The sequence below is a fragment of the Chelonoidis abingdonii genome, chromosome 4 (assembly GCF_003597395.2).
Source record: "Chelonoidis abingdonii isolate Lonesome George chromosome 4, CheloAbing_2.0, whole genome shotgun sequence".
NCBI classification, from domain to species: Eukaryota; Metazoa; Chordata; order Testudines; family Testudinidae; genus Chelonoidis; species Chelonoidis abingdonii.
The window spans coordinates 54,566,864-54,594,726 of record NC_133772.1 but is presented as its reverse complement, the minus strand read 5'-3'; the positions used below and the strand labels follow the sequence as shown (position 1 = coordinate 54,594,726).

Here is a 27,863-nt window from a genome sequence, read left to right as displayed (position 1 = left end):
ACGCCCATCCGCCTCCGCTGAGCCCGTGTCTGCGTGTTCGCTCCGTCATAGGCCGGGGCGCCCAGCCACCCCTTCCGGCAGGCCGGGGTTTAGTGCGGCGTGTTTAGTGAAAGCCCCGCGTAGAGAGGGCGGGGAGGCCCCGTGTCCCGGACGTGACAAGCTCAGGGCAGGGGTTGGAAGGGCGACTTTTTACACAAACAGATGATGTCATCGTGGAAAGTTTTCACAGGAAAAAGGCCCGAGCTGGGAGGAAGGCAGCGGCGGGGAGAAGCTGCCCCGCGCTGGTCTCGGCGGGGGTTGTCAGCGAGTGGCGGCCTCCGGGCCCCAGCACTTTAGATGAGAGATGTCGTGTGCTTTTGTGAGGGGGTGTCCCTGCCCAAAAACACTCCTGCACCGACAGTACTGCCCGAAAGGCCACGTTAGGGCCCCCACCCTGTAAAGCCTTCAGCACTTGCTTACTTTTAAGCGCACGGATAGTCACTCGGTGTGTCATTAAAATTAAGCGTGTGCAAAAGTGTTTGCAGGATACTTGCTACTAGGGTGAGCAGATGATGGTTTTATAGGGATGGTCTCAATTTTGGGGGCTTTTTCTTATATAGGCACCTATTATCCCCCACCCTCTAGCCTGATTTTTCACATTTGCTACCTGGTCACACTACTTGCTGCTACTAGTTGTATTTCACAGCTATGTACTTTTTAAAATCAGGATTAATTTTTTTTTTAATCGCTTGATAGCAACCATTAAAAAGAAATTAATTCTCTCCTGGAAAGGTAAATATAAACTGGCCACTTCAACATTTTTAAGCCCTCTTTAAAAATGGTTCTGCACTTGGTAAGGAAGGAACTTTATGGTTTTTTGATTGGTTGGATTGGTTTGCTGTTGGTTGTTTGGGTTTTTTTGTTTTTTAAATCAAGGATCATTTTTTTAGTGGTGCCTAGTCCTGAATTATTTGTGCACAGAAAACTCCATCAACTTCTACTCCATTGACTGATGGTGATTTTAGGTGCTCAATGCAAACAAGATCAGAACCTTTTGTCTGAAAATGGTAGCAGTGGGATATGTTGAAGGAGCTTGCAAACTTGCATAACTTTTTGTAGGTGAGTAGTTCCACTAATTTTGATGGGATGATTCCCATATTTAAGTCTTTGAAGGATCTAAGCTATAAATTGTAAAGTAAAATAGATGTTTAAAAAATCTTTCTATGGTATCATTCAGGTTTGTGACATTTGGATGCTGTGAACTCACAGCCTGAATGTAGAATAAAAGCCAAAATAAGTAGACTTAGCAGAATTTGATTTTTATGGCATTTCAATAAGTAATATCAATGTTTATTTTAAGCATATTCTATTTTAATCAATTTAAATTTTCACAGTTGTGAAAAATATGGAATGTCAGACTAATTACTGCAGATGTTGACGTTCAAAAGGTAAAATATTAAATACAAATTGTCAGCATATATACAGTAAATATCCTGAAGTCCTTAAAACAGAGTTCTCAAGCAGCATTTTTCTTACTTTTGCTTCTATAATTTTCAGTTGTTATAGATGGAAATATATTTTCCTCACTTTGTTTGGGTATGGTGAAATCAACGTTTATGGATAATCTAATATCTCCATGCCTAAAAATAAGAGCTAGAAGAGCAAATAAGGCCCTAATCCTACAAACCCTTATGCACAAACTTTATGCACAGGAGCTATCTTTTTTAAATCAAAGAACTAAATGCAAAGTGTAAAGTTAAGCACATGTGTAAGTCTTGGCAAATTCAGGACCAATGTGTGTAAAACCACAAGTGAAATATAGGTTATTTATTCAATTACAGAACTTTAAACGGTTTAGCAAGATTATTTTGATTTGGAGATTTTGTCCAAAAAAATGAGCAACTTTTTTTGTACAAAGAGCAAATACAATGCAAATAAAATATTAGTCTTCAAATTTAATACACACAGGATACACACAGGAAAAGTAATTATAATTATAATTAACTTTTACTTATACAAAAAAACAGGCTTTTTTAACACAGAAAAGGGTTTGTGTGCATATATCTCAGTAGTGAGAAGGAAATATATGGAACCTATATATTTTCATAGAAATATTTTCTTCATTGTTTTAGTGTTATGTGGTGGAAAGGAGCAAAATTAAACAGAATTGAGGATACCTTCCTGTACACAGAAACAAATTTAATCCAGTGCCTATCAAATCCACTGCACACAGGGATACTAAGAATTTGGGGTTAAGATCTCAGCAAGATATTGCTTTAGGGTTTCACTCAAACTGAACTGACTCATTTTATATTAGAAGTGGGGAGATGGTAGTTCCTCAGGCTATTTCCATCAGTCACATAAAGAGAAGCAGAGGTTAATTGGTTGTTCAGGGATCAATGCCTAATTGTGAATATTTTTTAAAAGGTTTTAAGGGACATTTGTCCATATAACAAAACCCTAGATTGCCTTGTTTTTCATCCTCATTTTTCAGACGGGGTAAATTAGGCAACTTGTTTTGAAAATTGTATCCTTAGCTTTCTGCTTTAAATTAGGCACCTAAATGCACATTTAGACATTTAAATGAAACTGAACTCATTTTCCAAGAAGCTGCTGATGTGAAAATTTTGGGCTAAATAACTTTACTAGGGCCACAGCAGGAGTCAGTAAGCTCCTTGTGTTAGGGGACGGTCTCTTACAATGTGTTTGTACAGTATTTACCACAATAGGGCCCGACCCCAGTTGAGTTATTTGAGTGCTACTGCAGTGCAAACAGCTGTCAGAGGCAGGATAAGAACACAGAAGTCTCTTGCTCTTAATGCCATATTCAGTTTACTAGAAACTAGATCATACTGTCTCATACACTGTTGAGCCAACCCTCCTTGCAGCCAGAGGTCACAGTAGCTCTCTGTAGAGAAGGCTGCTTGCATGCAAACAGCTAGTTTGCTGAAGCCTTAATTACATCAGGTATACCATCCTTCATAAACACAAGAACTGGCCTGGAATTGTTTTAAATATCTTTGGATTTAGGATGGGAGACCATGTGGAACTGATAGGATTTGAGGGGAGAAAGAGTGTATGGAAAATGGATTTTTTAGTGTTTTTTGGGGGAGAGGATATTTTATCCAGGGAATGTCAGATGTGTCATTGACTGAAACAGAAATTTTTCAGGGAGCCCTTGATATTTTGGCTGAAGCAAAAAAGTACTGAGGCACTATCTCAGAAATAAATAATGCAAGAAAGGCACCAAATCTCTCAGTACTCAACAGGAAGACTTGAGACATGGAACCAAGATTTCTTCAGGGTTTGTGGAAATTGGCATCTTAATGGTGTTTCTGGGCCAATGGCTAAAGAGTCACAGGGTTATTAAAATAAAAGCAATAACAAGAACTAGCCTAGACTGGAAGTCAGCCAGAGAGAGACCCAGAGAATAGCAAGAGCAGGATAGATGCTGATTGGATTAAAGAGTCAGAACAGTGACACATGCTCCTGATAGAAAATAATACAATCAAGAAGGAACTGTCTGGAAGGTTCCAAGAGTGGCATGTGACTGGTGCTCCTGGAGTTTCTGTTTCCTTTGGGACGAAACCTTCTGGAGCTTCAGGAATTCTTCCTGTTATGAATTAGGGAACTGAGATCGAAGAATGAGAATCATGTACAGATGGTACTTATGACACCATCGGCGTAGTGAAATAGATTGTGAAATAATATATTTTAGTATCTGGACAAAAAAACTAGCATGAATCTGTCCCTATTAGATTATCAGTAATCCTTTTGAAAGACATTCTATCAATTGGCCCCTTCTATCAACAGAAATAACTGTATGAACATCTAGTGATAGCTTGTGTATCTGAAACTCCTCTAGTGGAATTAATATAATTGACTCCGGCATTTGTTTTTATCTAAACAGGAATTTGTAGCCTGCTCTTTGAGATGCTAGTATATAGCAATTAAGTGTTTTCTAATTGATCTGGAGATTAAAGGACTTTTCATGACTCACTGTCTATTAAGTGAGTCATGGTTCCATATAGCATAAGACTCCAGATTCAAGACAGCACACGCTTAACTTGTCCTGTGTAAGGAAGCTTTCCTGGATCAGAGCTAAATTAATATTCTCAGACAAGAGTTAAGGTTTTACATGTATATGTCAGAGTCTATGTTTAGAGTTAAGGTTTTACATGTATATGTCAGACTCCAGGCGGTTGAACTCTGCCTCAGAGGTCTATTTATGACTAACAACAATGTTGAAGCATCTGTCAGTCTTCAGACAGTGACATTTCCAACTAGTTTTAATTCAGTCCTGGGCTCATTTAGTGTTTGGAAAAGCTTTTTTGACCAGCCAACCTAAAAACAAACAAACAAATCCCAAACATTTCTCTGTATTCTATTGGTGTTCTGGGGAAATCTAATTGAGTCCTGTCATAAGCAAGGTGCAGCTCCTATTTAAGGAGGTTTAGATTGTTTCTTTTTACCCCAGAAATTTAAAAAATGTCAACATCATTTAACAGAAACTGTCACATCTTAACTGTACGTGGCTCTACTGTGAAACAGGACAACAATTTAGGCTGAGATTTTAAAAGGTTCCTAAAGTGGTTAGATGCCTAATTCCCATTGAAATTTGATGAGAATAGGACACCTCTGTCTTTAGACACCTGTCAAAATCCCAGCCTCAGGCTCATTTCTCTGAGAATAAGTCCTATGGCGCTTTCAAAACTTAGGCTTAACTATTAGTAAAACAATACGTTGTGAAAGCCTAAATATCCATAGAGCACTGTTATATATAACCTACATAGAAACTGTGTTAAAAGAACATTAAAGTTATAACGTCAAGCACTCCAAAGTTAGAAAAGGGCAGAGTCTATTAAGGCATTTTTATCCCCATTTACAGAGGCTGTGCTGAGGCACAGATAGATTAAAGTCATTCATTTTGGGTGCCCAATTTGAGATGCCGAGGGCCTGTTTTTTCAGAGTACTATTCTAGCCCTAACCCTAGTCCCGCTCTTGTCCCCGCTGTATTTTATTCAGGCTACATTCTCCTCCTCCTCTTCCTTGCAGCTGGTGGGTGCTAGCAAGAGAGAGTCTTTCTGCTCGCTGGTCCTCTGCCCAGTGGCCTGCAGCACTTGGGAGGAGTAATTGTAGGGAAAATCCTGCTAAGCCCTTGCAGCTCTGCACTGGATCATGCTTGCTACAGATGGAATCATCAGAGAATTTAGCTGTCAAGCTAACAGGTCACTACTGAGCATTTGCAGTCTTAAGATTTTTCTTATAACATGACCAAAATTAGGCAGTTTTGCAAGTAGACAACAAAAGACCCAGTGCTGACACAAAGGCCACCCCTTTGTTAATTCCTTGTTTGAAAGCATGGAGGTGCTAGAACTTCTCAATTAAACAGTGGTAAGTTTAAAAAAAAAAAAAAAACACATGGGCAAAACAATGTATTTTTCCCTCATGTAATTGGAACTGGCTGAACTATTTTTGCTTACATTAAAAAAAAATAGCTTGAAGCAGACACCAGCTATAGAAACAAAATATCAATGTTGATCATTGTCTACACCAGGACATTTAACTGCAACAGGGTTCAGTTAAATGCTTGTTTTAAAAGCAGTTAAAACTCACTTGTTTTAAAAAGTGCTGAACAGTGGATCCATCTTCATTTGTAGTTAAATTGTTTTCAGCACAAGTTCAGCTGCACTCATTCCTGACTGTTACCAGTAATGGATAACTAGAGTACTCTTGAAGGACAGTGGGCCAGATTGTTAAAGTTCTATAGGCAGTTAACAGGGTGTGCTGAGTCATGAGCTGGCTCAGCACCCTGTCACTCTCATCCTCACCAGTGTACATTAACTGAGACCTGACTGAAAGACAGGTAGTTGGCAGTGGGTGCCAACTAACCGAGTAGAGATACAGCTGAAGGGCTAATTGGGTGGAAGTAAGCCCCAGCATCTGGATCTATAAGCAGACAGAAAGTTGGGGCTAGAGAGAAGAGTAGGCAGCCTGAAGGGAGGCAGGAATAGATAGAACTGGTTGCTGCTAATGTTGTTCCCTTCCACAGAAGCAAGTGGGGGAAAGTGGCTTCTGACTGTAAATAGTATGTAAATAGCTCTCTAGGCTGCTGAATTGATATAGTGAAGTATGATGTGGTCACTTACTGTGTTTGGAAAAGACTTAGGGAATATCCTGTGACAGGTCAGAAGATGCAGATAGGTGCTTTTTAAAATCCCACTAGGTGCTTAAGTGCATTAGGTACCTAACATGGTTAGACATTTTTTAAAATTCCATTTGATGCCTATCTGCATCTATAGGTGCCTAAATACCTTTGAAAATCTGACCCTGAGTCCTGCCAGGCATTTTATACCAAACCAGGTCAATATTAGACCCCAGCTGATATTCTGCCAACCTGTAATATTCTTTATTTGCAGCTGAGTTGCACTCAAGAAAGTTTGAAATTCCTTTGTATACAAAGAATATACTTCTAATCTGATTCTTACCACTGAAAACCCAACTAACTAGGCTAAGGGAGAGCAAACAAGCTAGCACAGATAAGATTAGGGCTTTAGAAAGCAATTTTTGATCCATATAGTTGAATGATCTCAATATCTCTTAAATCATATTCTACTGTAATCCTATAGTTATACTACAGAGTCCAGTGTCCTAGAAACTCTAAAGTAAGCACTAAGCAGTGAAGATAAGGGTGATAAGAAAATAAAATGTAGATTTACTGATGACAGGAGAAAACTGTAAACAAAAACACATGCAAAAAACATTTTAAAGAAAAGATTAACAAATAGAATGGAATATCTAGTGACACTTGTACAAACTATATTTGCAGAGATAAAGGAAATTAAGATAAAAAAGTAAGACCTTTTTGAAAACACAGACTTCTCCTGAATCACCAAGGATTAGGCCCTGGATTTTATGGCATAACCAGTTTGCCTAGTCTCAGAGAGTCACAGTCTTGGAGATAGGGATTGTACCACAGCTGGGTTGTACCATGATAGTTGTCTGTGATGAGAAAAATGGCCAAAAATATATATTTTTTTTCAATAATACACTACCTGTTACATAAGCTGAAGGGACAATCATAGCCAAATTTACAATACCAGCCTGTACATTTGTGTGCCCAGAACTAATCATGCAAATCAGAAAGATACCTAACGATCCAATTTGGGTTGGGTGCAGAAATCAGTTTGGGAATATTCAAACAGTTGGCAGTGCACTTCTGGGCACACACATTTAAACCTGGTCTACGCTAGGCGTTTAAACCGAATTTAGCAGCGTTAAATTGATTTAACCCTGCACCCGTCCACACAACGAGGCCCTTTATATCTATATAAAGGGTTCTTTAAACTGATTTCTGTACTCCTCCCCGACGAGAGGAGTAGCGCTGAAATTGGTATTACCATATCGGATTAGGGTTAGTGTGGCCGCAAATCGACCCACAGCAATGGACTCAGTTGCTGTGTGACAAGCGTAACGGAAAGCCAAAGAATCAAATGGACGCTCATGGAGGGAGGGAGGGGGTACTGAGGACTCCAGCTATCCACAGTCCCGCAGTCTCCGAAAAGCATTTGCATTCTTGGCTGAGCTCCAGTGCCTGAAGGGTCAAAAACATTGTCCGGGGTGGTTCAGGGTATATGTTGTCAATTTACACCCCCCCCCCCGTGAAAGAAAAGGGAAAAAAATTTTCTCACCTTTTTTCAATGTCACCGCTATGTCTACTGCATGCTGCTGGTAGAGGGGTGCTGCAGCGCTGAACAGCAGTCCCTCCCTTCTTCAAGATGGCAGACGGTACAATATGGACTGCTTATCCATCCTCGCATATCATCCTGTGAGTGCTCCTGGCTGGCCTCGGTGAGGTCAGCCGGGGAGCGCCTGGGCAAAAATGGAATGACTCCTGAGTCATTCCCGGCAGATGGTACAAAAGGCTGGTAACCGTCCTCATCATAGCAGCTGGAGGCTGAGCTCTATCAGCCCTCCCCCACCTTTCATGTCTAAAGAAAAGATTCTGTACTGCCTGGACTATCATAGCAGCGGGAGGCTGCCTCCCCCTCATTCTTATCTCACTAAAAAAGTTCAGTGTTCCCTATTCCTGCATTCTTTATTACTCATCACACAAATGGGGGACACTGCCATGGTAGCCCAGGAGGGTTGGGGAGAAGGAGGGAAGCAACGGTGGGGTTGTTGCAGGGGCACCCCCTAGAATGGCATGCAGCTCATCATTTCTGCGCTGGATCTCTGGGGCTCTGACACTGAGCAGCTGTGCTCTCTGGTTCTCTAGTACACTTGCCCCATATTCTAGGCAGGATGACTCTATTTTTAGACAAAACATAAAGGAGGGAATGACCGGGGAGTCATTCCCATTTTTGTCCATGCACCCCGGCGAGCCTCAGCGTGCAAGACCAGCCAGGAGCACCCATGACAGCAGCAGACGGTACAGAACGACTGATAACCGTCGCCATCTCATCGCCAATTTACAACGTGGCATGGCAGATGGTTGCAATAGGGATGGTAACCGTCTCTGCTACCTTGCAAAGGCAAATTGAATGCTGCTGTGTAGCACTGCAGTACCGCATCTGTCAGCAGCATCCAGTTACAGGCATACGGGTGACGTGACAAAGGAGCAAACATGGGCTCCATGGTTGCCATGCTATGGCATCTGCCAGGGCAAATCCAGGGAAAAAGGGTGCGAATGATTGTCTGCCGTTGCTTTCACGGAGGAAGGAATTGAGTGACGACATTTCCCAGAATCAGCCGCCGACACTGTTTTTGCATTGGGATCATCAACCCAGAATTCCAATGGGCGGGGGAGGACTGCCAAGAAAACTATGCGGCGATAGCTATGGGATAGCCTACCCACAGTGGCAATGCTCCGGAAATCGAAGCTAAGCCTTAGTTTACAATGAACCACCAGTGCCGATTTAATGTGCTTAGTGTTGGCCCCGTGCAAACTCTCGACTTTATTACAATCTGGTTTCAAACCGTATATGTAAAATCGGATAATCCCGATAGTGTATCATCTCTTAGAGGCTTAGTTAGGCTACTTTTTCTTCTAAGTTTTCACTACCAGACGGTACAGGCACATTACATATATAGAGAAATGAACTAAGTTGTGATAGAAAGCCTCGTTATATATGTAATGGGGATTCACCATTACCAAAGGTACAGGGTGAGAATTGGTTAGGCCCTATTGTTTATTTGTAAGTTCTGAACTTTTTGTTTACTCTTTTCTACACAAAAAACTTACCAGATTTAGAAACCTCTTTGTGATAAAACTATATATATCATCAGATTGCCCTGGTTCCTTCAACATCTGCACGGACCTTGTTATCCGGCGACTGTCCGAGCGGCATGACTCTCTAGTTCATTGTCACTGCTCATATTAGGTAGGGCGGTGAAGCATAGGGTCGGTCTTTTGCCCAAGGGATCCCTACTGAAAGTTGGGTACCCACCGGGATTTGAACCCCGGTCTCTGCGTGTCAAGAGAAGAGCGGTTCCTGTATCTTAAGGTTGGCGCTCTAACCACTACACTATCCAGTCACTCTATAAACACCAGTGCAAAGTGGCTGCAGGACCTGAAGAACAGATCACAGCAATCTCCCAGACAGAAACCCGTCACCATCCACGTTAGAAGAAGTCCAGCAGGGGGTCAAGAACCATAAGAGCTGGACAGCCACCTGGACCAGACATGATCCAGCACCTACTGCTAAAGAAACTAACAGCAGTGCCCAATGAACGACTAGCAGCCCCGATGAACAGCTTGCTAGCAGCAGGCCTCCCACCCAAACTGGCTAACACAAGGAAGGGGACAGTGTTGGTCATGAAGACCCCTACAAGGGAACAGAACCGTCAAACTACCAAACCAATAACCTGCCTACCCCACAACATGGAATTCCTCTCAGGCATCATAGCCGCCAATGTACAGACCATATGGGCCAGTATCATGAGCACAGCTCAGGAAGGGCATTGGGAACAACACCAGAGGCTCAAAACACCCCGTGCTCATAGATAGAAGCAGTCACCAAGCTCAAGCTCTAGGACAGACCAATTCTGAGCACGGGCTGCAATTGACTACAGGAAAGCCTACGACTCAATGTGCCCGCACACGTGGATCTCGTGAATGTCTGGCGCGCTATACAAAGTCAACAGGAACACTAAGGACCTTCTCAAGAACTCAATGGGACTATGGAAGACAAACACTGGAAGTCAACTCAAGGCAGGGCTTGCACAAGTGGCCATCAAGTGCGGCATTATACCCAAGGTGATGGGCACTGTCCCCGCTGCTGTTCTGCATAGCTTAAACCCCCTCGCCAGAATAATCACAAGGACCTGGATACCAGGTACCAAGTTCAGGAGTGGAACTACCATCAGCCACCTCTCTACATGGATGAACATCAAGCTTGTATGCTAAGAATGAAGCGAGACATCGACTCGCTAAGATCCACTGACGCGGATCTACCAGTGAGAGATATCGGGATTCATTCGGACTAGGAGAAGTGTGGCCGATGCGTAGTGAACGAGAGGGAGGTAGGTCAAGACTGAATGGGGTTGGAACTACCAGCGGGCCACATAGCAGACATACAGACGCAGCTAACAATGTACCTCGGCAAATCCCACAGTCACATGCGAAACCCTGATGAGGAGGCAAGGGAAGACAGCAACATCCAAGTATTCACCAAAGGATAAGACAGGTCCTGAAGAGCCAGCTCAGTGGGAAGACAGATCCACGCCATCAACGGATAGCACCCTTGCCGGTCATCAGATACCCTGCCGGTATAGTGAGCTGGCCAAAGGAGGACATGGAGCTGCCGATGTGAAGACCCGCAGCGAAGCCTCCTCACAATGCACGGAGGTTTCCACCCAAGTCCAAACACCCAGAGACTGTTAAACCAGCCCGGAAAGAAGGCGGGCGGGGCTTGGTGAGCGCTCAAAGCCACTGTCCTGGACGAAACCCGGCAACATCCAGGAGTACATCAGTAAGATGGCCCCCAAAGATGAGCTGTCTGAGAGAATGCCTGAGGCACGCAGCAGACATGGGAGGAAGACCAAGCAGAAGCAGTGCCATGGCAAGACAAGACCCTTGCATGGGATGTACCATCGACAGATAGCCTGAGGTGGTTGACATTGGGAAATCCTACCAGTGGCTGGAAAGGGCTGGACTAAATAGACAGCACTGAGGCACTGATCATAAGCAGCACAGGAACCAGGCACTGAGCACCAGATCCATTGAAGCAGGGGTCTACCAACACTAGAGAGGACCCAAGGTGCAGACTGTGCAGAGAGGCCTCAGAGACAGTCCAACACAGTAGTGGTAGATAGTAAGATGGCAGGCAGGAACAGCAGTACACTGAACGGCACAACCAAGTGGCTGGCAGTTGTGTACAGGAACATCTGCACAGCGTTATGGCTAGACCCTCCCAAGACCAGATGGGAGATTCCACAGAAGGTTGTCGGAGAAATAGCAGGGCTAAGATTCTGTGGACTTCCAGATCCAGGAGAGCGGACAGGCAGGTACTGGCCAATCAACCAGACATCGTGGTAATAGACAAGGAGCAGAAGACAGCGGTGGTGATAGATATAGCAGTGCCAAGTGACAGCAACATCAGGAAGAAGGAATATGAGAAGCTGGAGAAGTACCAGGGCCTGAAGAGGAACTAGAGAGGATGTGGAAAGTGACGGCCAAGTGGTCCCAGTGGTGGTAGGAGCCCTCGGGGCTGTGACTCCTAAGCTGGGTGAGTGAGTGGACTTCAAGCAGATCCCAGGGAACAAACAACATCAGAGCTCTCTGTCCAGAAGAGTGCAGTGCTAGGAACAGCTAAGATACTGCGCAGAACCCTCAAACTCCCAGGCCTCTGGTAGAGGACCCGAGGTTGAGGAAGACACATACCACCCATAGTGGTGAGAGGGGAATTTTTTTTATATATATATATAAAAATATTGTTACATATAGGACTAGTGGCCCTGACATTTGGTAGAGAGACAAAATGTTAACCTTTGAGGTACAATTAAAATCTGTGTAATATTAGTTGTGATGGTGTTATTGCCATTTGATGATTTTCTATCCAGAGCATCATTGACATTTCCTCATTGCTACTCTCCCAAAAACCTTCCCAGAGTTCCTAAATATCAGCAAATCACTCATGATTAACATCCAACGCATTGTTGCCAGCACTGTAAAAAATTTGCTAGGGATGGTGTTGCTTGCTCTTTTCAGCTGGCAGCAAAGAAGATGCAGCCATCCCTTCTCTCCTGTGTTCTGACAGCACACAGACTTGTCCCCTACTGGGGAAAGCTGGTGTTGCAATTTTTTAGAAATTGATGAAGCCAGCTGTTACAATCCTCCAAATTCTGGTTAGTACTGAAAACACCCAAGACTGGTTTACAAACCTAGAGATAATTGTATCCAAAATTAGAGTGTTGGCAGTTCTGCCAATCTTCTCTAAACTAGTTCTATGCACTATTTGTCATTCTCTTAGGTACTTACATGGCCCCTGTAGATTTTACAGATTAGCAAAATTGGTTTCAAGATAAACCTTACAAGGACATGTGACCATGTCACCTGATAATGAAATCCATCTTAAATTTGGTACTTTTCCATTTAGAAGGAGAGGTGGGGACCCAGAGAGACAAAAAATTCCCACCTTGTGTCAAAACTATAAAAGGGAGTGGAGCAGGACAAAGGGGGCTGTGAGTCATGAGAATACCTCTGCTTACCATCTGAGATGTCTGCTGAAACTAACAAGGACTGTACCAGGGGAAAGGATTGGGCCCAGACTAGGAAGGAGCCTAGTCTGTGAAAAAAGCTTATTGGAACATCTTTGAGGGTGAGATTACCTGTAATCAGTTTCTTAATGTATTAGGGTTAGACTTCCGTGTTTTATTTTGCTTTGTGACTTACTTTATGTCTGATATTACTTGAAACCGCTTAAATCCTACTTTTTATATTTAATAAAACCACTTTTGTTTATTACGAAACCCAGAGTAAGTTATTAATTCCTAGGGGAGCAAACAGCTGTGCATATCTCTCTATCAGTGTTAAAAAGGGCAGTTTATGAATTTACCCTGTATAAGTTTTATACAGAGTAAAATGGATTTATTTGGGGTTTGGATCCCGTTGGGAACTGGATGCTGGAAAGAGGTAACCTGCTGAGCTGTTTTCAGTTAAGTCTGCAGCTTTGGGGGCGTGAACCTGGGTCTGTGTTGCAGCAGGCTAGTGTGTCTGGTTCAACAAGACAGGGTTCTGGAAGCCCCAAGCTGGCAGGAAAACGGGCTCGAGGTAATTTCAGCACATCAGGTGACAGTCCCAAGGGGATTGCTGTGACTGAACCCGTCACACTGTATACCACAGGGGCGGTGAACCAGGTGGTGGGTTTAGCACCCCTGCAATGGAAAGTTATTTGGGGCGCTCCTTTGCATCCATGTTAAACTCAGTGGGAGGGGGGCGTTGAGGGAAACAGGACCTAGAGGGGCTGGACAGCTGCATCGGCTGGGAAATGGGTGTGGGAAGGGTAGAAACAAGAACAGAGCCTAGAGGGACTGGAGAAGACACTATGGGACCCGAAATTGGCGGTTCGGAAGCAGGCGGACCCACACCCACCGGCAGCCCCCTATCAGAACTCCCCCACGCCTCCTGGCCACAACAGGCCCCACCAATCAGCACTTCCCCCTCCTCCTCGATGCTCCCATCTGCCACAATTCAAGCTGCTTTCGCGGCTTACAGAAGGCTCTTCGTGACGGGGAGCAAGGGACACAACGTGCACGGGCGGAGGATGAGCAGGGAAGGAAAAGCAGGGTAGGGGTGGGCAGAGGCAGGTGGGGGTGGGCCCTTAGGGGAAGGTCGTGGAGTCGGGGCGGGGCCAGGGGTTGAACACCCCCTGGCACAATGGAAAGTTGGTGCCTGTGGCTCCCATCATCTCTCTGAAGTAGGAAAATGCTATTATCCCCATTTTACATATGGGGAACTGAGGTACAGAGGGTGAGATCCACAAAGAAACTTAGGCATTGTGATGCTGAGTGTCATGGTGCCTAAAAAAATTCCAGGAACAACACTATGATCCACAAAGTCTGAGCTGGGCACTTATTTTTGAGAGAGACAAGGCTTGAGAGAGACATACCCCTGTCAACAACATATCCCATTGGCTAACTTAGGTGGCTCCCTGTCTAGAGTGCTGGCTTTTGTGGATTGTGTTCTCAGGTGCCTTCCCTCCTCAGTTCATTGTATAGGGAACCTAGGCACCTAATTCAGGTTTGTGGTTCACAGTGCTGTTCCTGTGATTTTCTAGGCACCACAACACTCAGCACTGCAATGCCTAAGGCAGCGGTTCCCAGACTTTACAGGGCTAGGCTTCCCCTTACCTCTGTTCATGTCCCCCTGCCTCCCAGCCTAGAGCAGGACATCGCTGGGGGCAGGGACATGGAGAAGGGTAAGGGACTGAGCTGAATGCCATAGGGGTGGGGTTGGGAGTGAGGCTGTGGACTGAGCAGTGGCCGGGAGCTGAGGCTGGGGCAGGAGCAGAGCCGCAGCTGGGCCCCCAGCCCGGTTCAGAACCGCAGTGAGGCTGGGGACAGTGCTTGAGCAGAGCTTGGGGTGGGGAGGGGCTGGGTGGTGCTTCCTCCCTTCGCCCCAAGGGATAGGGTGACCAGGTGTCTGTTTTTTTACCATAACAGCCGGGCGAAAAGGGACTCTGGCAGTTCCAGTCAGCACCACTGACTGGGAGATTAAAAGTCCATTTGGCAGTGCTGCGGAGCTAAGGCAGGCTAGTCCTTAACTCTCCTGGCTCCGTGCTGTGCCCTGGAAGCGGCCAACAGGTCCAGCTCCTACGGTGGGGGTGGGGAGCCTACAGGGCTCCACATACTGCCCCTGCCCTGAGCATCAGCTCTGCACAGCCAATGGGAGCTGCGGGGGCAGAAAGCCGCTTGCCATGCCTCTGCCTAGGAGCTGGACCTGCTGGCCGCTTCCGAGGCGAAGCGTGGTCTGCAGTGCCAGGACAGGCAGGAAGCCTGCCTTAGCTTCCCTGCTGTGCCACTGCTGGGGAGCCGCTGGAGGTAAGCCCGTGCTCCAACCCTGAGCCCCTACCCCCAGCCCTGAGCCCCCCCAACCCAGAACCCCCTCCTGTATCCCAAATCTCTGATCCCTGGCCCTACCCTGAGCCCTCACCCCCTGCACCCCAACCCCATTCCCAGAGCCCCCTTCCACACCCTGAATCCCTCTGGCCCACCCTCAGCTTGGAGCCCCCTCCTGCACCCTGAACCACTCATCCTCAGCCCCATCTCATCACCTGCACCCCCAACCAGAGCCCTCACCCCCCTCGTGCACCCCAACCCCCTGTCCCAGCCTGAAGCCCCCTCCCACACCCATAACCACTCATTTCTGGCCCCACCCTAGAGTCCGCACCCCAGTTAGAGCCCTAATCCCCTGGCCCAGCCCAATGAAAGTGAGTGAGGGTGGGGGAGAGTGAACCACTGAGGGAGGGGGAATGTAGTGAGCAGGGGGCAGGGCCTTGGGGAAGCGGTGGGGCTACGATGTTCTATTTTGTGGGATTAGAAAGTTGGCAACCCTATTGAAGGCTGGCCCAGACCCCCCCCCCCAAAAGGTCCCGCCATGGCCCTCAACAGAAGATGCACCCCAAACTTTGGGACCTCTGGCCTAAGTCCTTTTGTGGATGTGAGCCCACCGAATACACAGGAGACCTGTGGCTGTACAGGAAATTAAATCCAGATCTCCCAAATCTCAGGCAAGTACCTTACCCACCCTTCTTCCCTTTCAATAAAACAAATATGAAGTTTCTAGGCCAGGCTTCTTCTTTTTTTTTTTTTTTGGTTATGCAGAGTCAAAAAGCATTGGAAGAACTTTCACAAAGTGAAGAAGGGATAATTACTCACCTATAATGCTGCATTTCTGGAGATATATTTAACTGGCTTTCAACTTGTGGGTCTCAGCTCCCTAACATGATTCAGGCCACTAACAAGCTAAGAGCCAAGAGTAAATTCCTTCTGAATGGTATCTGTAGAGAAGGAAAAATTACTTACTTGTAATTCTGCTTCTCTGAAGGTACAATTTCAAAGGAATTCTCATTCTTGGGCCTTAGCTCCTTATTGCTTTATCTCACTCTACTGAGCTGAGACCCAAGAGTTGGAATATAAATATCTATAACAGTATCATTAAAGTACACCTCTATTTACTAAGTTTCATAACTGAGAAATGGGTTGTCTGATTCCTCTTAACGTTTCCTCTTAAAATTTCCACTGGCTGAAGATCTTCATGCAAAATTTGAGACACCAAAAATTCTTTCTGAAGAGATTTAGAACGGTAGAGTGGTGGCAAAATCAAGCTCTAAATGGAAAGCTGGTTGTAGTCTCTACTAAGGAGAAACTACTGTCTCTCTCTAATATAAAGCTAAAAGAAGGACAATTAAAAATATGACAAAGGCATGTGTAAAAAATTATACCTTTGTGATGAATCTTGTACTAACAAAAGAATGAGATATCCTTGTAAAAGGAATTAAACTTTGCAGCATATAAAAAAACCCAGTGGTGTTATAAAGTAATGAGAACTTCTTATACTTCTTTTAAATATGGCTTTCCGCCATACTTTTAGAGAGTTTGTAAATCCTTTCCCATTTTTCTCAGCTACGTACCCAGTCCTGGAGTTGTTTTAATTAATTATTAATCATTAATTCACTCAGCATATTAGCAGTTTAGGATATTATCAAAGTTAAGAAGGACGCTTGTTTTGCTAGCATTATCATTTCATGTTGGTTTCAGAACACTGGACATTCAGATCCTGGCTGATGAGGTTATTTTTTTTTCCGTTAAAGCATTAACCTTGTCTCTAAACTCCCTATGGGAGTATAACTAAATTGCAAATACTTGTGGGAAATAAAATTCCTCATGAGGATTTGCAGGACTGCAAATTTCTTTATTAACATTGTATCATATTGTCATCTTATATTCCCTCCCTCCCCCATACTATGTACTCAAAACTACAGTGCATTTTCTGGTGCTAGCAGTCTAAACAAAACACATTTTGAGCTGTATTGACTTCTTAATGCACTTGTGGAAGTCCCATTTGTGTTAATGAGAGTAGTTTATGCACCTTGAAAGGCCAAATTCTACCTTCCATGGTAGGGGGGAGGGGCAGAAATACTGGTTGGTATCTCCTAGGCTATCGGGATTGTGGTAAAACTCTCACTACTTAGATGAATTTAGGATCAGAGTCAATTTGCAGTTGTCATAAACAGATAAGAAAAGTTAATAGCACAGAAGTACTTTATATCTCTTTGACTATAAAGGGTTAACAAGTCCAGTAGGCCTGGCTATCACCTGACCGGAGAACCAATCAGGGGACAGGATACTTTCAAATCTTGAGGGAGGGAAGTTTCTGTGTGTGCTGTTAGTTTTTGGTGTTTGTTCATCTGGGGGCTCAAGGGACCAGACCTGCAACCATGATTCTCTCCTAATCTCCCTAATACAGGTTCTTATAGATTCCAAAATTAGTTAAGAGTATCTTAGCTAGATCAAAGCAGAAGTTAGAGCCATATATTTGTTTTCTTAAGTTTGGCTGCAATTCCCAATTCCTCGAACGCTGATAACCGTGATCTCTGTGACTAAACTGGATTATGTGAGATTGGGCCAATGTACCAGCATGACATTCTCATAAGTCTAATTACCGCTATTAAAGCCTGTAGCGCTGCACAGCCAACCAGGAATTCCAGTGCTTGGTACACTCTGGTCCCCCCAAAACCTGCCGGGACCCCCAAGACCCAGACCCTCTGGATCTAACACAAGGAAAGTAAACCCTTTCCCCCACCATTGCCTCTCCCAGGCTTCCCCTTCCTGGAAGATCACTGTGATTCAAACTCCTTGAATCTTAAACAGAGAGGAAATGACCTTCCCCCCTCCTTCTCTCTCCCCCTCCCAGACTCTCCCTGAGAGAAGACAGTAATCCTAACACAGAGAGAAATTAGCCTCTCCTCCCCCTTCCCTTCTTTTCCCACCAATTCCTGGTGAATCCAGACCCCATCCCTGGGTCTCACACCAGAATCAGGTTCTTAAATAAGAAAAACTTTTAATTAAAGAGAGAGAAACGCGTAAAAATTACTTTGTAAATTTAAGATGGATTAGGAACAGGGTTTTTTAGCTATAGGCACTGGGAATACCCTCCCAGCCTAAGTATTCAAGTACAAATTAAAATCCTCTTCAGCAAAATACAAATTGAACTCCTTTCAGCCAAATACACAATTAAACTCCTTCCAGCCAAATGCACATTTGCAAATAAGAAAACACACATAAGCCTAACTCGCTTTATCTATCTAGTACTACTATTTGAATCTATAAGAACCTGTATCAAGGAGATTGGAGAGAAACCTGGTTGCATGTCTGGTCCTCTGAGCCCCCAGGCGTGAATAAACAACAACCAAAAACTAACAGCACACACAGAAACTTCCCTCCCTCAAGATTTGAAAGTATCCTGTCCCCTGATTGGTTCTCCGGTCAGGTGACAGCCAGGCCTACTGGACTTGTTAACCCTTTATAGTCAAAGAGATATAAAGTACTTCTGTGCTATTAACTTTTCTTATCTGTTTATGACAGCAGTAGGGAACATATTGCAGCTTTTCCAAATAGTGTGTGCAATGGGAGCAGCACAAACTTCCCAACTCCTACTTGTCACTGACACCAAAAGTACAAACTAGCAGACTGGTGTCTGGATATGCAGCTCACCCCATTCATTTTTGGAACAAGACCTTGCATGTTAGCTGACCTCTCCTAGCAGTGTGCAGAGGAGAGGTATGGTGAGGGAAGCTAGCTCGTTTGCACAAACACAGCAGCAGAATGCCTTAAGTTTGAGGGGGAGCAGAGGTAAAGGAGAAAGAAATGAGTCACCGACAAGGAAGCTTGCAGTGACATAACAGGTATATTGAAAAGCAATCAACTGATGCCGCCTGTGCATAAAGAGCTAGCGGGGGGGGAGCCGGGGGCACTCCGAGAAAGCAAAGGCAAGGCCATATCAGACTATCTGTAATGTGAATTTTTTTATCTTCAAATGGGGCTGCTGGAAATCAGATCGAAGACCACAAACTGTCAGCATCATCCATTGCATCATTAACAGCTGCCTCAGGGCCAGTAGTGCTTTTCTACAGGTAAAGCTGCATTGGGGGCTCTCCAGCAACAGCTCAGAGTGACCCCCGAGGGAGGCTCAGTATCGAACAGCAAGAGTTAATTAAGCCAATCACGGCTCCTTTGACCCACGCGGGAGGGTGCGAGCATTGGCGCGCGCTCGGCGCTCCCCAGGACGCTAGTCTCTTGCCCCCTCCCCGCGTTATGAGTGTTTCTCTGTCACGTGACAGGCCCTGTCGCTCGGTACCAGCCCCTGGGAGGGAGGGAGAGCGCGGGCGGGGCCTTGGGCCGGTGGCGGGCGCCATTCAAACCCGGCGGCCGCTTGGAGCTCGGCTGGGCAGAAGGCGCCGCTGGCTGAGCCAGAGCCAGAGCCAGAGCCTTGCAAGGAGGCGCCGAAACCCCGTCCCTGTAGGAGGGACAGGAGCGCGCTGTGTCTCTTCCAGGGGGTAGGAAGCTGCGGCGGGGAACAGGGCTTAATACCCCCGTCGTTATCGTGTAACCCAGTCGGCTGCAGGTTTAATCCCCTGTTAATGTGTAACCCCCTGGTCTGGGGAGGAAGGGGTTTAATGCCCCCCCCCCCCGCCCCATTACTGTGTAATCCTCTTCCACTGGGGCAGGGAGAGGGTTTATATCCTACCTCATTACTGGGGGTAGGGGAGGAGGCGTGTTAAATACCCACACCTTCCATTACTGTGTGCCCCCCACCCCGCCCTTGCGATTCAAATTCTTACAGACTTCACAGTGGTTCAACTCCACGTCTGAATTTTGAAGCTTGGGGTCATCGGGCAACACTGTTACATGCTGATTACAATTTGATGGACAGTTTGGCCTGAAGCTCTTCCTGCAACTGGTCATGTAACTGTAACCCAGGCCTGATCTGGACTTTTTACTGGTTTTGTACGATAAGCTGTTTCCTGAAATCCTGCAGCATCCTTTGTTCTTTAAGGCCTTATCTACAATTGATTTTTTTTTTTTGTTATGCTACATTAATACAGCTCTACCTGTGGTAGCAACATGGAGTGCTGCTTGACATGATAGTGTTTAAAATGCCCCCATCCAGTCTACAGGAGCTGTTAGGAGTGAAGCTGAGAAACAGCAAAATAAAAAACCCCTTGTTTAGACATAGGCTGAGTCACTCCTCATCCACAGCTTTTTCCAGAACATTTTAAGAGGCTGACAAAATAGTGTGGTTGAAAGCTTCCAGGTGTAGTGTTTTGTGCCCTATTGATTTGACTCAAGACTTAAGGCTCCTGTCTCTTCTGTTACAGTACAAGCAGTATGTAGTTTAAGGGGCTCTTCAAAACTCACTCCCAGATTTCTGCTCCTTTTTCCTGTAATTCAACATTTTTATTCTAAGTATCCTATCTTGCAGTCTTTACTCTGCCAATATACCTATTGGAGTCAATGGTCATTTTGCTGGAGTAAGGACTGCAGGATGACGTACTAAATGATGTAAGTGTTTTGGAATCATTTTTCTTGAAAAAGGTGCATTTGTTTACATAAATGTAAAACCTGAATCACTTTTTCTAAAAGCAACTTTTAAAATTTTCTAGAATACACCTGTTGGATGAACTAAATGGCTCCAAAAGGCAAAATAAAAAAAAAGAAATACAAGTGCTGCCCTTGTTTGTCATCACCATCTTTGCAGGAAGATGCCGCTGGAGAGCAGGTGTGGTGTTAGCATTTTTATTTGAGGACTGGGGAAAGGGAATTGACTTTGTAATGTGAAGGAAGTTTATCCTTCGTGGCTATTTTAACTGACACGTTTTATCCTACGTTAATAGCTCTTCTTGCTATACCTCTCAACTCACCTTGTAGTGTGACTTATTACACTTAAATTTTGCTCATATGCACTTAGGGCATGGCTACACTTGCAGATATAGAGCACTGTGAGTTAAACCAGCCCTCAGAGAGCACAGTAGGGAAAGCGCTGCAGCGTGTCCACACTGTCAGATTCAAGCGCACTGGTGTGGCCACATTAGCAGCTCTTGCAGTGCCACAGAGAGCAATGCATTGTGGTAGCTATTCCCGCATGCAAGTGGATACAAAGTGCTGTGGGGGTAGAGGTGGAGTATGACAGTGTGTGTGTATGTGGGGGGAGAAAGAGTTAGTTTTTGTGGGACTGAGAGCATGTCAGCATGCTGTCTTGTAAGTTTAGACAGCACCAGACCCCCCCCTTCCTTGCGCCTCTCTCTCTCTCTCTCACACACACACACACACCTTGTTCACACTGACGCTGGGGTGTTTCAGCTGACGTGCAGCAAGCATTTTGCTTCTTGTAGAGGTGGATTACCAGGAGTGCTCTAGCTGCAGAATCCAGGCTCTCTAAGTGCCTTGCTGGTGTGGACAGGTCATGAGTTACGGCACCTGGGCTGCTTTAATGCGCTCACTCTAATTTGCAAGTGTAGCGAAGCCCTTACACATCACCTCTGACTTTGGCTCCAGTTTTTAATCTGGCCCTTTATGTGCAGACATACTCTTGAGTCTCTTACCTGGCTGGGGAAGATTCCCAGCAGTGGATTGAAACTCTTCTTATTTCCATTAAGGGCTTCCTCTAAATTGTGGTTTCAAAGGAACAGCTCCATTCAGAATGTATCCTGAAGAACTAGAGGGAAGTTCATTGATATTCTACAGCCCCTTTGTACTGGCTAACTGCAGAGGGTATTTTTGTTTGCAACAAAGGCATGCCTGTGGTCTGGAGTTCCATGGTGAGGATTTCCTTTATGCCTCAGCTGTCATAGTATTTGTCTACACTGCAATGTAAGCCCAGGACATGTAGAACTTGAGTTATCAGACTCTGGGTTCTTTAATCTAGGGTTTGAGTGTCTGTACTTATTTGTAATACCAGTTTAGGAATTGTTGGCACCTGAGACTCCAGTGTTTACGCTGCATTATGCAGGCCTATTCCACCACCCATATCCCAGACTTCCTAGTGCCCTCCCAAAATGTGGCTGCTCTGGCCCTTTGTTCCTGGTGCAGTGTGGAAAAACGTGACTGTCCACCAAACTTGACTGTCCAGAGGACAAAGGTTGGCTGTGAGATGGTGAAATACTTTTGGCAGACTCCCAGAGCACAAGTCCTGTGGAGCTGTGTCCACACTGCAAAGCAATAGGGCTTGAACCCTGAATTCCAACTTGACTCAGTCTCGAACCTTCCACCCCTCCTCATTCCCTCTAGGATCAAGCCTAGGGCCCGGGTCAGTGTGAATTGGGTGTAGATGGAAGGGGGGTTAGACTTGAGACTGAGTTCGAACCCTGAGCTTACATTGCAGTATAGTCATTCCCACAATGTCTACAGGGGTCATGAGAGCTTAAACCAGGGGTAGGCAACCTATGGCACATGTGCCGAAGGTGGCATGCAAGCTGATTTTCACACTCACACTGCCCAGGTCCTGGCCATTGTTCCGGGGGGCTCTGCATTTTAATTTTAAATGAAGCTTCTTAAACATTTAAAAAAACTTATTTACTTTACATACAACAATAGTTTAGTTATATATTATAGACTTATAGAAAGAGACCTTCTAAAAACGTTAACATGTATTACTGGCATGCAAAACCTTAAATTAGAGTGAATAAATGAAGACTCGGCACACCACTTCTGAAAGGTTGCCGACCCCTGGCTTAAACCCAGGCTGAGTTCTGCTTTAACTTGACCTGCTGTCTTAAACTAGTCCTGGGCCCCATGAGAAGGGGAGTAAAAACTATTTCATACCCCAGGCTCTGTAAGGGCATAGGGATGAGTCCAGTCTTTTGTAGCCCTGAAACTTCTCAGAGTGGATCTCAGCGGCCATCCCTTGCCTAGGCAGCTCCCCGCTCCTTCTTTCTCCTTATTTTCTGGCAGACATAGTTGTCTCAGAGCTTTATGTGTATACTTTCTGATATAAGAAGTGAAAGAGGCTATGATTCTTTCCCTTTTTGATATTTTGAGGCTTTCTGCCATATTCAGGAACAATCTTACGTATGCTATTTACCCAGATCCTAATGATAAAAAAAGTGGTGGGAGGACTTCCCAAAGGGAGAGATTGCCAACCTCCAGAACATCAGACAGAGATCCCCCCCACCAAAACTAATGGGATTAAAATATATAAGTTTTATGAAGATAAAGTTCCTGATTGTTTTTTGTTTGGTTTGTCTGTCTTTTGGTTGCGCTTAACTCTGGGGAGAAGGGAGAATCTCAGGTTCCCCGTTATACACATTACAGGCTGGAAACTTAGCTGCTGTACCTGACCATCTTCCCACTCCATCCAGTCATCCCCATTTTTTTTTTTTTTACTGTTCCCAAGCTTGCCCCAAATCCAGGCTGTAGCTGCAGCCTTCCAGTTTCTATTTAAATTGACCCTGGTTTCTGCTGTTCCCCTACTCCAGATCCCCCTTCCCACTCTCCTCTATATTTATGCCTATATCTGCCCAATTCCAAACAGCACCAATTTGGGGCAAAATATTTTAGGGAAAAGGGGGTTAACAAGCCTTATCTCCTGCACAAGAACACTGGAGTTTTTGACAACCTCTCCAACATAGATAGTGCTGCAGGCACAAACAAAGACTATTATCCAGTTAGATTGATAGATTTCCACAAAGTCAAACTAGACTAAACATATGGTTCTAACAAGAAGGTTAACTTAGCCATTTTTCAACTCCTGTGTATATTATGGTATATGTCTTATGAGAACAGTCTCCTAGTGTGGGTGTATGTGGAGTAAGCCAGTCCTGAGGTAGAACTGCCCATCTTTAGAAGAAAATGTGAACCTTCTAGCCAAATGCAGATTTCAAGGAAGCGATCTTTTCCGCTACTGCAACCTTGACATTCTTGGTTATATTATAAAAATAAAAGAATGCTCTTATCTAATATTTTCTGGGTAAATTACTATATTAGTGATTTTTCCTGGCTGCAGCATCAGTATCTATGTGCCAAAAACTACTTAAATCACAGCCAATTAAAGATGTTCAATGTGAACAAATTAACACTGCATTCATGTAGTTTCCTTGAATTTAATATTTCATACATGCTTGTCAGAGACCGAATGACAAATATATTTTTTGCCACACATGTGGGAGCAGCACGTCAGACTGGATTTTTCCCATGGCTATTGTAGGATTGTAGCACTTATTATACACATGATGTGACGTGTTTGGATTATGGGAGCAGAGAATAGTTAGTATGTACTATTGTATTGATGCTGTTTCATAGGTTACTGTATATTGGATATGTTTGTTACATTACTTATATACTTTTTTTTTTAAAAAAGCTGACACAGTTTGAATCAGATGAAGAAATTAAACTTTTATATCAGTTTGGAAGCTATCTTGATTACATAGAAACTCCCCGAAAAGATCATGGCAAAGTGAAAGGCAAATCCAAAAAGCATGGAAGAGAATGGAAGACACAGGAAACCGAAAGGAAAAATAAGCCTGATCTTTGCAATGGAAAGGAAAATGTAGGTTTGAGTGAAGAAAACACTGCCAATGACACTGATCTTAAAAAGAATAAAATTCTTAAAAAGAACAAACACGATACTAAAGCAAAAAGTCATTTGGATTCAACAAAAAAAACCTTTTGCAATAAGCAAAACTCCTTTGTTCCCTGGCCTTTTGTTGAAAAGAAAGCAAAGAAAATAAAGCTACTTCAAGATAACAAAGTAATTGATGGTAATGAAGAGAGCTCTAAAGAGGTAAATCACAAACAATATTATAAAAATTCTAGAATAGTACAGAAGAGTAATACTCAAGTCAAACAAAAACATCTCTGCCTTCCCTCATCACATACTTCTTTTGTAACTGAGAATGGTAAACATAATGAATTAAGTTGTAGAAATAGTTCTTGGTCTCAGACAACTTGCAAACGTGAAGGTCTTGATTCTACTGTGCATTATTTTAGTGGTGGAATCATAGCAGGTTTTAAAAAGCACAGGAAATTGGATAAGGAAGTCCCTGTTGGCTGTTTACTAGGCTCCAACACTACTGAAATAAACAGCTGCACTAGTAGTACAGAGCCTCTTTTGTCATCTAGTCCAGCAGCTCTGGAAATTAAAACTTATGACTCAGAAGATGAATTCAATGTGGAAACCCTGAGGGATAAGGCAGCTTCTCATATGAGCTCAAAAACTGAAGCAATATGCAGCAGCACTGATCTTAGTCAAGAGCTTTTTATAACACAGAAGTCTTTTTTACCAGTGCAGATTCCCAGTAATAGCAGTACTTGCTTATCCCTCTACAGTCAAAACCATGCTAAAGATGCAAGTGTAGAAAGAAGTTTTAAACAAAAAATCTCTGCAGATACTTTGGAGTTTTCTCAGATGTCTTCAAATAGAGAAACATGTGATGAACACTGTCAGTTTTCTCAGAATGGTTTGACACCAAGTAGGGGTAGAAAGTCAGCTACAAGAGAGTGTGCAATTCAAACAGAAGACTTTTTCAGCTCTCCAGCACTTGCTTCATCCTTAAGAATGAGAGAGAGATTTACAGATTGCCATGAACAACCACTGGACCTCAGTTTGCCTTACAGAATTAGGTCAAGTGCTGAGAATACAGGAAGACCGTCCTTGAGGGGTGCAGGTGATGGTGTTCATGTATCTTCCAAACACACATTAGAGCCTGTGTGTCATATGGAAAATCATCCTGCTGGTCCAGTGTTTGAGGAGGAAAGAGAAAATCATGTGTTCACTCAATCTCAAAAATCAGATGAGGTGAAATACGTTCAGATGCTGCTTAATTCATCCTATTTCTTTAAAGTGAAAGGTGATTCAGATAATATGGTTTCTAGAACACAGTTAATGAAGCCAAAGTTAGGAAACAAACAAAAGAACAGTTGTAGACAGAAGAAGACAGGAGAAATCCTAGCTGAGAAGGGTATTAGTCCTACACATCTGAATAAATAGTGTGTCTATAGACACATTCTTTATATATGTTTTTCAAAGTGATTTTTAATTTCAAAGACTGCTTTATTCATTATTTCAGAACAGCAGAATATATCAGGTAGGCTGGAAAGGAGTACACTTGAAATTATAGCAGGTAAAGTTTTAATTTACTTTACTGAATTCAGCCTTCACACTGGGCCTTTTCCCTACAATAATTTGCATATACACCATCTGTGCTGCTTATCTGTTTTCACCTATCACCTGTTAAACTACACTCATGTTGTAGCTTTATCTTTGGACCAAGTAATCCTGTGTATTGCATATGTTGTGAGAACATATCTTCTCATAAAACTTCAAAGTAAATAGTTTAACAGGATCCTCAAATGAATCATATACTACTCAGTTACTATGTTGTTCTATGTTAGGGTTAGTTGTAGTCTGAGTCTGTAATTTAAAAGAAAGTTGTTTTATTTCCCCAAAATTTATACTGCATAATTCAAATAAATAGGGAAGGTGTTTAATCAAACATTACAAAGAAAAAAATCTGAATGATTTTTTTTTTATTGGTGCCCCTATAGCAGCACCTATAATGGTGAACAAGGACAGTCAGGAAAAAAGACACAACTGTTCTATCTCCTGGTGAAAGAATGACACCTTCAGGTCCTGACCTAATTTATTGTAGAGTAGGTCAGGTAATATTTTTTTTGTTTCCCTTTTCTAGACATACCTGGAAATACTGTTCTGGGTTGCCTCAATCAAATGTGATACTGTTTGGACTTTTTTGGTGTCTACTTGACTTCAGATTTGTTGTTTTTATTCTTACAGTTAAACCTCCAGGTTTCAGAGAATGAGAAATAAATATTTAAAAATTAAAACGTATGTAATAATCCTCCTGATGATAGCGGTATTAAGAAAAATAGTTCACTGTGTTAATTATTCTTCATACTTATGTGGTAGATTGTATATTCTTACCTTCTGCATACCTATGTTATAATAGTTCATTATAAAAAATATATAGAATTTTGAAATTAAATATTGCCTTTTATTAAACAAAACTGTTCTTTACTGTGACTGTAGAAGATAGTATTTTTTGAAGGTGGCAGAAAGTGCTCTACATTTTAAAATTCAGATCTTAATTTATATACAGGCAATATTCCTCATTGTCTTTTACCCAGCAACCTGAACCATTTGATGTCTCTTTTTCTTTTTAGCTGCAAATGTGATCCTGCTTAAATACTTTAGAGAGTTTCAGTAAAACTTTGCTAAGCTGCTTTTCCTTTATTCTTGCACTTCATTTTAAATCCCAAAATGGTTCTTCCTCAAACTCTCAGCAAAAATGTAATGGTACTATAGGTCTCATGCTATGAAGACTTCATTATTTACGTAAAATATGATGCATACATTTCCTAGTATACATTGTCTAAGCTGCAGTTTTCAAAGTGAACAAAGTATGTTTAATTCATTATCTTTGCTTGTGTGTGTTTACTTGCTAATTTGTAAAATACAGTAATTTAGAAGAGATTTCTTACTCATTTGGTGAGACTCAGATTTTACTGTACCAAAAACAAACTGTGAAAACAGAAGAACAGATGCACCTGTGCCTATATCGTACATTAAGAATGGGTTTGAGAGTGACACATGGGACCAGATCAGAAGCAACAGAGAGGGATATAGTTTCACATCATTAATGTTGAAAACTAACCTTTTACAGGACCATTCCAGTTCTAATGTATTGACTGCACATTTAGGCAAGCGAGGGACCAATCCTGTAATTATCCCATACTCTAAACCCCCATTGATTGCAGACTCTCTCCCTGCATCCTCCAAAGAGGCTGCTTGCAGTACTCGTGAATTTCAGGATCAATCCCTATTTTCCTATACAGATTTTATTATTAATTATGTTAGCTCTCTCAAGCAA

At 43.5% G+C, this 27,863-nt stretch overlaps 1 protein-coding gene across 3 annotated transcripts; it reads left to right on the top strand.

Moving 5' to 3' along the window:
• The first annotated feature begins 12 nt into the window (after positions 1-12).
• On the top strand, positions 13-27,416 carry LOC116831645 (uncharacterized). 3 transcript variants are annotated; one of them, XM_032791790.2, is made up of 3 exons: positions 13-1,098; positions 20,646-20,761; positions 24,338-27,416. In XM_032791790.2, the coding sequence occupies exons 2-3, from the start codon at positions 20,669-20,671 to the stop codon at positions 25,964-25,966; spliced, it is 1,722 nt and encodes a 573-aa protein (XP_032647681.1). In that variant the 5' UTR covers positions 13-1,098; positions 20,646-20,668; the 3' UTR covers positions 25,967-27,416. The 3 variants fall into 3 exon arrangements, 2 of the variants coding, with proteins under 2 accessions (XP_032647681.1, XP_032647680.1); XR_012655758.1 differs by lacking the exons at positions 20,646-20,761; positions 24,338-27,416 and adding exons at positions 5,005-5,525; positions 5,708-7,409 and having other exon boundaries at positions 18-1,098; XM_032791789.2 differs by lacking the exon at positions 13-1,098 and adding an exon at positions 19,461-19,538.
• Positions 27,417-27,863: the final 447 nt, after the last annotated feature.

Coding starts and splice junctions, on each gene's coding strand:
- LOC116831645 (XM_032791790.2), top strand. CDS start 20,669: ATGGCTCCAAAAGGCAAAATAAAAAAAAAGAAATACAAGTGCTGCCCT. Junction 20,762..24,337: donor AAGATGCCGCTGGAGAGCAG/GTGTGGTGTTAG, acceptor TTTTTAAAAAAG/CTGACACAGTTTGAATCAGA.